At 36.4% G+C, this 8,028-nt stretch overlaps 1 protein-coding gene across 1 annotated transcript in view; it reads right to left on the bottom strand.

Annotated features, from left to right (window-relative positions):
* Positions 1-7,576, bottom strand: part of cngb1a (cyclic nucleotide gated channel subunit beta 1a) — a 35,162-nt gene extending 27,586 nt beyond the window's left edge. The window contains exons 1-8 of the mRNA XM_088075237.1: positions 7,291-7,576; positions 3,130-3,310; positions 2,222-2,261; positions 2,080-2,131; positions 1,288-1,390; positions 1,169-1,188; positions 1,049-1,063; positions 22-121 (exon numbers count right to left, since the gene is read on the bottom strand). Coding sequence (XP_087931363.1) covers positions 22-121; positions 1,049-1,063; positions 1,169-1,188; positions 1,288-1,390; positions 2,080-2,131; positions 2,222-2,261; positions 3,130-3,309 — 510 coding nt within the window. The 5' untranslated portion in view covers position 3,310; positions 7,291-7,576. The remainder of the gene's footprint in view (positions 1-21; positions 122-1,048; positions 1,064-1,168; positions 1,189-1,287; positions 1,391-2,079; positions 2,132-2,221; positions 2,262-3,129; positions 3,311-7,290) is intronic.
* Positions 7,577-8,028: the final 452 nt, after the last annotated feature.

Here is an 8,028-nt window from a genome sequence, read left to right on the forward strand (position 1 = left end):
CTGCAGTATCTGTGGTTGTACCTCAGCGGGCGGCTCGGCGGCGGCTGTCTCCTTCCTGCTGAGTTCAGGCTTCGGGACGACTTTCTCCAAACCCTGAGAGATCCACGCTATCATCCCTTTACTGTGGGGACAAACAGACACACAGTGAGGACAGACGTCAGACAGCTGCTGGAACGACGGAGGACGCAACAGAGGCGCTGCAGGAGACAGCTGCTGCAGAGACAGCTGCTGCAGAGACAGCTGCTGTAGAGACAGCTGCTGTAGAGATAGCTGCTGCAGAGATAGCTGCTGGACAGCAGAGGATGCTGCAGAGAAAGCTGCTGCTGTAGGGACAGCTGCTGCAGAGACAGCTGCTGCAGAGACAGCTGCTGTAGAGATAGCTGCTGCAGAGATAGCTGCTGGACAGCAGAGGATGCTGCAGAGAAAGCTGCTGCTGTAGGGACAGCTGCTGCAGAGACAGCTGCTGCAGAGACAGCTGCTGTAGAGATAGCTGCTGCAGAGATAGCTGCTGGACAGCAGAGGATGCTGCAGAGAAAGCTGCTGCTGTAGGGACAGCTGCTGCAGAGACAGCTGCTGCAGAGACAGCTGCTGTAGAGATAGCTGCTGCAGAGACAGCTGCTGGACAGCAGAGGATGCTGCAGAGAAAGCTGCTGCTGTAGGGACAGCTGCTGTAGGGACAGCTGCTGCAGAGACAGCTGCTGCAGGGGCAGCAGAGGACACTGCAGAGACGCTGCAGGAAACTCAGACAGAAAAGCTTCCTTGAACTGCGATGACCTGAGACAATCCGAGACGTTGTTGGGACAAATACATCAAGGATCATGTGATCAACAGAGGCAGCTGATAGCTCTGGGTCCGAATATAATATTTCCAGGACCCTGGAAATCCTGGATTTGGTAGCCTGCCTGCTGACAGGGATTTATAGCAGCTCAATATTTGGCAACATGTTCGTCCATGTGTTTGAAAAGCAGCTCACTATTTAGCAGCATGCCTGTTCATCTGTTTAAAAAGCAGCTCACTATTTGGCATGCAGTATTTGATGATTACTCACTCGTCTTCAGGTTTACTGTCGTCAGAGAAAACAGAAATCAGAGAGATCATCATCATCATCATCATCATCATCATCACACACTCACACACAAACACACACACACACACACAGTGTGTTTACCTGGTGGTTGTGTTTTCCTCCTGTGATGAACGGAGGCGATGAAGGAAACAGAAGAAACGAAAGGGTTAATATCTTAACGTGCAGAGAGATCTGACCTGAGGTCAGCGTCCGGGCCTCACCTTGCTGCTCGAGCTGCTTCGGCTCAGTTTCGGTGAGATGGCGGGTTGAGGCAGAGCGCCGCTGATCCACGTCAGCACGCCGGATTGAGAGCTGCTCACCGGGCTGCGGACAGGACGTTTACAGTTTCAAACTTTTATATCACCGAGTATGAAAATAATAGTAAATTACACACATGAAAAAAATGAACATTAAAATGAAATAAAAATTAAAAAAACAATAAGAAAATTTCATAATAAAATAAAAATACAAATAATATTATACAACAATAATAATAAAATATATAATAAATATATAAAACAATATAAAATGTAATACATACAAATAATATGTAAAATAATAATAATAATAATAATAATAATAATAATAATAATAAATATATAAAACAATATAAAATGTAATACATACAAATAATATGTAAAATAATAATAATAATAAATAAAAAAAATAATAGTTTTTTTGTGATTTTTTTCCTGCAACAATTTATGGTGGAAAATTTCTTTAGTTTACTCAAAATAAAAGTCTACTTTCATGTTTTTAAATTCATAGAAGCTACAAGAAGACACAAACAATATATAGCCTTTAAAAAATATTTAATTTTAAAATAAACTTTAGAGAAATACTGTGGTGACTTCAGCAAACTTTTTCAGCTACAAATTCTGTCTATCAAAACTTTCAGTAAAGATGAAAAAAAAAATAAGAAGACGCAAACAGTTTGAAACAATAAAATAATCAAATAAAATTAGAACAAAACTAAGTGAGAAGCACCAGATCTGAAACTGACTATGACTCACCCGTTCTCCTCTGCTGCCTGGACCTCCTGTTTGGGTTTGTCCGTTTTTGGAGCTGTCAATAAAAAAAAAATAAAGTGCGTTTATGTTGAAAGTAAAGAAACAGAAACCGACCCGGCAGATTTTCGCCGTGTGAATATCTTACCCTCATTTTTACACTCATCCTGAAACGTCACCTTCTTCTCCTGCAGAAAACACAAAATAATGTCAGCGAGCATTTAAAAATCTGATGTAATACATCCTTTTTTAGCTATTTAAAGCACAGATTAGGTCTATATTAGGGCTGTCAAATGATTATTTTTTTAAAAATTGCGATTCATCTCTGAATTTCAATAGTGAACTGTGATTAGTCACATTTTTAAATTTCCATTTACTTTTGAACAAGCTATTGCAGAGTTTTCTGTCGGGATTGTGTCGCAAAAAAACAGGTTTTTTAAGCTGAAACATGATGCTGTTTGTGCCTAAAGATAATCACATGTTAAACACAACATTCAGACTATTTCAATGATGTCAGAAAAAAAGCGGATTTTTGTGTCAGTGCGACTGAAAAGGGTGCAGACCGGCTTAAAACAAACGAACCTTTTCTTCTCTTCTTCTTCTTCTTCACATAATTATTTCTGTCCTCATCTGACTGTCCATTCTTATTCATATTTTTATTATAGCCTATATCAGTAAACACATAGAAATAATACATTTTTGAACAATTTTATAAATGTATTTGGTCAATGTTCAGAGACTGTATGCACTGGTTCTGGTTTCTTAGGGTTTCCTGGGTTTCCTCTGCAGGCCTCCTTTGTTAAAATATATCACACTGTTTTTGACATTTGTGCTAAATCAAATCAAATGAAATAAAAATGGTGTAACTGAGCTGTAACTGTAGCTCCAGTAAACTGTGCATCGAGACTTTGAGAAGTTTCTGTGTCTCCGCTAAACAATTACTTACAAAAGTAACTTATCGTAGATTGCAGAAACGTGTAACGACGTCTTTTCAGTTTTTGTGCTGATTGAGCTGCCATGGTTACAACAGATTGACAGGCGTGGGGCGTGGCTTACCTGAACACGCGGTGCGGTCACAGCAGCAGGCGAGGCAGCAGCGGGAGGCGGGGCAGCGGCGGGAGGCGGGGCAACGGTGGGAGGCGGGGCAGCGGCGGGTTTCTTCTCCTTCTGCTCTTCGGCTGTTTTGGGCGGAGGCTCAGGCGGCTGGGGGACCACTTTGACCACCCAGCTCAACATCCTCCAAACACACAAACAGCAACCATCACTGCTGAACGTTCAGTAAACAGTTAAAAAATCAGCCGCATTTCTTTTAAAAACGTGAGCAACAAAAGAAGAAATGACCCCAAAATTAGCAAGAAACTAGCAAAAAGTAGAAAGAAAGAAAATCTCCTGAAAATCAGTAAATTAAATAAATAATTAAAATAAAAACTAAATTTTAAAAAGTTTTTTAAAAAAACAACAAAGACCTTTGAAAAAGTGCCTTGAAATTATAATAATTCTGTAACGTGCACGTATGTTAAGTATACTTTTTTACACCTTTTTCAGCACATTTTTCAAAGAAATTCCATTAATTTGCTCAGGATGCAAAGGTTAAAATATTTGTGAAATATTTCTAAAAGCGGCACAAGAAAAGTGATGTTGCTCCAGGTTTTCAAGGGTTCAATAATCTGTGAATTCAAAACACAACTTTAGTGAAAGTAAGAGGTATCGTCAGTATGTTGTAGTCAAAGTATCACAAGTAAATGAACTTGTTTTGCAGTAAAATGCTATAATAATTATATATGTCATGTGCAAAGTCTGATGTTTCAACTCAAAACTCTGTTGATTATTGCTGCGTCAATCATATGAAAATAAAACAACTAAACTGTCCCTCGCAGTATCAGGTCAGCATTCAGTGTGTTGACTTCCGAAAGTCACAGTAAGTTTGTAAAGTTTTGGATCTTTAAAATAAAATCCTTTGAGGCTAAAAGTAAATGACATGAAAAAATAAAGACATAAAATGGTAACAAATGTTAGTGTATAGAGGTACAAGAAAAAACTCAGCAGTTTGTTACTTTTAGGTTTTTTTCCTGCAAAATATGATGAACTTTACCAAGAGATGGACTGTTTTTCCTTTTTGTTTGTTTGTTTCCTTTCTTTAAAAAAAATACTATATATTAGCTGACTGTCAAAGTACTTTGTAAACAACTGTTTTTAAATGTGCTGTATAAATAAAGTTAAAGTTGCTATTATTATTAATAAAATAATAACAATAATAAATTAGTTATTAGTTTCACTGTTTTTTAATCTTTCCAACTTTAATGTGACAAACAGAAAATGATGCAAGTATGCCGTGCAGTAAAAATTTAAATAATGTAATGCAATCAAATACTTAATAAATAAAATAAAATAAAATAAAATAAAATAAAATAAAATAAAATAAAATAAAATAAAATAAAATAAAATAAAATAAAATAAAATAAAATAAAAGCTTAATTAGCTGCAGAGTCGGTCTGGAGGAGTGCTGACCCTCGTCTTGGTGCTTACTGCCGTTTAGATCATGTCTGGCTGAGTGTCGGCTCTAATTACAGCTGATGGATCGTGACCCTAATCCACCGCAGCACAAAAACCCCATGTAGCCGCGCTGCTGTGCATCCGCTTAAACCGGTGTCCAGTTCATCACTCACACTTTCCAGTTTCCTTTTCAGCCATTCAGCCGGTTTCTACGGCGACCTGTTGGTCAGCGGCTGATCGACTGTCTTTAGGCCAGTTTCAGTTTGTCACTTAATGATCAGCCAATTAAGCAGTTAGCATGTTGGCCAATCAGACGCTGCCAGAGTCAATCAGGCAGGTAAACAGGCGGAAAAACAGCCAAACACTCAGCTGGCTGATCTGTTCAGCTGCTCAGTGATGAGACGGTCGACCAATAATCAGCTGAGCAGTTTAGCAGCAGCCCGTCGTAAAAACATAAGATCGTTTCACTCAATATTACAAGAAATATCCCTAAAATTCTGACTTAATATCTACAATGAGAAACAATACTAAACTTCTGATTTAAAAGTAATTATTTTGTAAACATTCGTCATTATTTGAGAGAGCGTCATTTAAGAAAAAAAAAGTTTTGTTATTAGTTAGTTAGTTAGTTTTTGTTTGAGAAAGTTTGTAATGACTAAAAAAAAAGTTTGTGAGAAAGTTTGTCAATGTTTGTTTCTTTAGTTTCTTATTATTTTCGGAAAATTTGTATAAAAAAGGGTTTTCATTACTTTCAAAAGGTTTCACATTCATTTTTTGAAGATTATTTTGAGAAAATTTGTCATTTAAAAAAAAGTTTATTATTTTGAAAAGGTTTGTCAATTTTTTTGAAGTTTCCTACTATTTTTTGAGAAAATATTTATTTTTAAGTTTCTTTTTACCTTTTATAAAGAATTTCATTTTAAGTTTCTCAATATTTTGAGAAAAAAATATTATTTTAAAAGAGCTACTCATTTTTTATGTTCTGTTTTGTTTAAAGTTCATCATTACTTTGAGAAAGCTTTTTCAATTTTTCAAAAAAGGTTCTCATTATTTTGAGAAAGTTTGTCATTTTTATGAGATACTTCACCTTTTTTTCACTGTTTTGAGATATGTTAGTTAGTATCTTGAAATAATGACTTTATATCCCAAAATAATTAGAATTTCTTTAAGTAATAAGTCATTATTTGGTCATCTTCAGATAAGTCATAAGTTTGAAAAATATTCTAATTTTAAATATACTTTTTTGATCATGTTGAGATACAAGTTATTTTGAAAAAGGTTCTTATTATATTAAGAGATTTTATTTCATATTTTATTTTATTCATTTACATTTTATGATGGTAAAAATTAAAAAGAAAACATGAAAAAAAAGGAGAAAGTCTCTCATCAAATTCACTTACAGGATTTGTTTTCTTTTCATCATATTGTCAGAAATGGTCTTCCATACAAATCACAGACGACTGTCTGCACATCAGCAGTAAATGCTGAGTCAGCTCAGTTTGGTCGGGCCGAGTGTCGGCCGAGTGTCGGCACGCTCGGCTGTGTTAAAGAGAATCAAATGTGAGCCGGCATTGGCCCGTATGTGGCTGACAGATTTGGTTAGGTTGGTATTTTTAGGGGTATATGAGGCAAAAACTCCAGTTTGCAGCACTTTGAAGTGGATGGTGGGCCACATTTAGCAAATCAATTCCATATTATGAGTCTAAAATTACATTTTTGACTAAAATGTCTGTACAGTTTGTGCAACATATACAACAACTCGTTCATCAGAGCCTCAATTCAGATAAATAAACTCTGAAAAAAATTAATTTAAATGAAAAATCACACTGGAAGCCTCGTCAGAGCTCAGCAAACATGACTCAGGGTGATGTTGTCGGTACAAACCATTATGGTGCAATATAAATAAAGTTATTATTATTATTATTATTATTATTATTAGTCTTATTATTATTATTATTATTATTATTATTATTATTATTATTATTATTATTATTATTATTATTATGGCTTCCTGTTGGATGAACACTTTTGTCAAACAAATTGTTAACTGAAGTCACTTTTCTGATGCTGCAGATAACCTGTGAAATACCAAAAAACTAGTTTGGATTTGAGTTCCCAAACTCGACTTAACCCTTTGGCACCTGGATCAATCACTTTTCTTGTGTTGAGATCAGACGCCGTCAAAAATATTTAAACCTTCACCATCTGAGCAGAAAGTTTTTGGGTTTTTTGAAACCTGTTAAAAAAGTTAAGGAACAACTACCATTATTATTGAACATTTAAGATATATTTTTTTTTATTCGCCCATTTCTCATTACATTGCTCATTGCTGCTTCTCTGTGTTTTTGACAGAAATCAAGCCAATTTGCTCAGGTTTCAAGGGGTTAATGAGAGCGTTCAATGAAAACACAGAGTCATTTTTAGAACTAAAATATCTGTTGTCTCATATTTTGGTGCTAACTGGTCCATCTTTTCAAACACACCAAAACACAGTTTAACCAAAAAAACCCAACATGAAAAACACATCATCAGTTACTGTTGATGTTTCAGTCAGAAAATCCCCCAAAACAGCAAAAATTAACTCAGTGAAGCCCAAAGACTGAATCTAACCACTGAGCCTTGCAGCCGCTCACTGCAGAGTCCGCGCAGCTCTGGGGTATTTTGGGGGCTGTGATATTTTGGGGTGCAGGTGCAGGTGCAGGTGTATGGGGTCTCTGGTCCTACCTGAGGGCTTCAGTCGGGGTCCAGCAGCATCCCACAGAGCTGCGCTGAAGAAGCTGTGAAGACCTGCAGGGATCTGGACGCTGTGCCGGGATTATGGAGGAACTCTGCTAACGGGATTACTGAAGGACAGAGACAGACAAAAAGACAGAGCTGGAAGGGACGGGACGGGGGCTCAGATTACACGCCTAAAAGCTGAAAGATGAAGGGGACGTCAGGACAAACGGACAGAACAAGTCGAGGAACAAAACCACACACACGAGAACAAAAAATATCAACAGGAACTCTGAAATTTAGATATTTGCAGTCTGAAGAACATCAGTGTCATCGTGTTGCATCAAAGTGTGTCCCCCCCGTCGAAAAATGTGTCCCCCCTTTAGTGCAGAGTTCCCCCTTATGGTCAGGTTTGGTAGAGGCACGGGTGCATGAGTAAAAAATAATTCAAGATTTCCTCATAAAAAGCATGTACAGTATGTTTTTTTAAGCAAAATAAAATAAAATAAAATAAAATAACATAAAATAAAATAATATAAAACAAATTAAACGAAACTAAACTAAACTAAATTACATTAAAACAAAACAAAATAAATAAAATAAGATTAAAGAGCGCATTGATCAAAGTTGTCGCGCTAAAATGAGTTTAAATAATGAGCAAAATGAATATTCAAAAGAAAGAACCAGAGCAGGGCAAAATAGAAGTGGGGAGTACAAAAATATAAGATAAATAAAAGAACTAAATTA

The sequence above is a fragment of the Plectropomus leopardus genome, chromosome 1 (genome assembly GCF_026936395.1).
Source record: "Plectropomus leopardus strain MGB_pleo_1.0 chromosome 1, ASM2693639v1, whole genome shotgun sequence".
NCBI lineage: Eukaryota > Metazoa > Chordata > Actinopteri > Perciformes > Serranidae > Plectropomus > Plectropomus leopardus.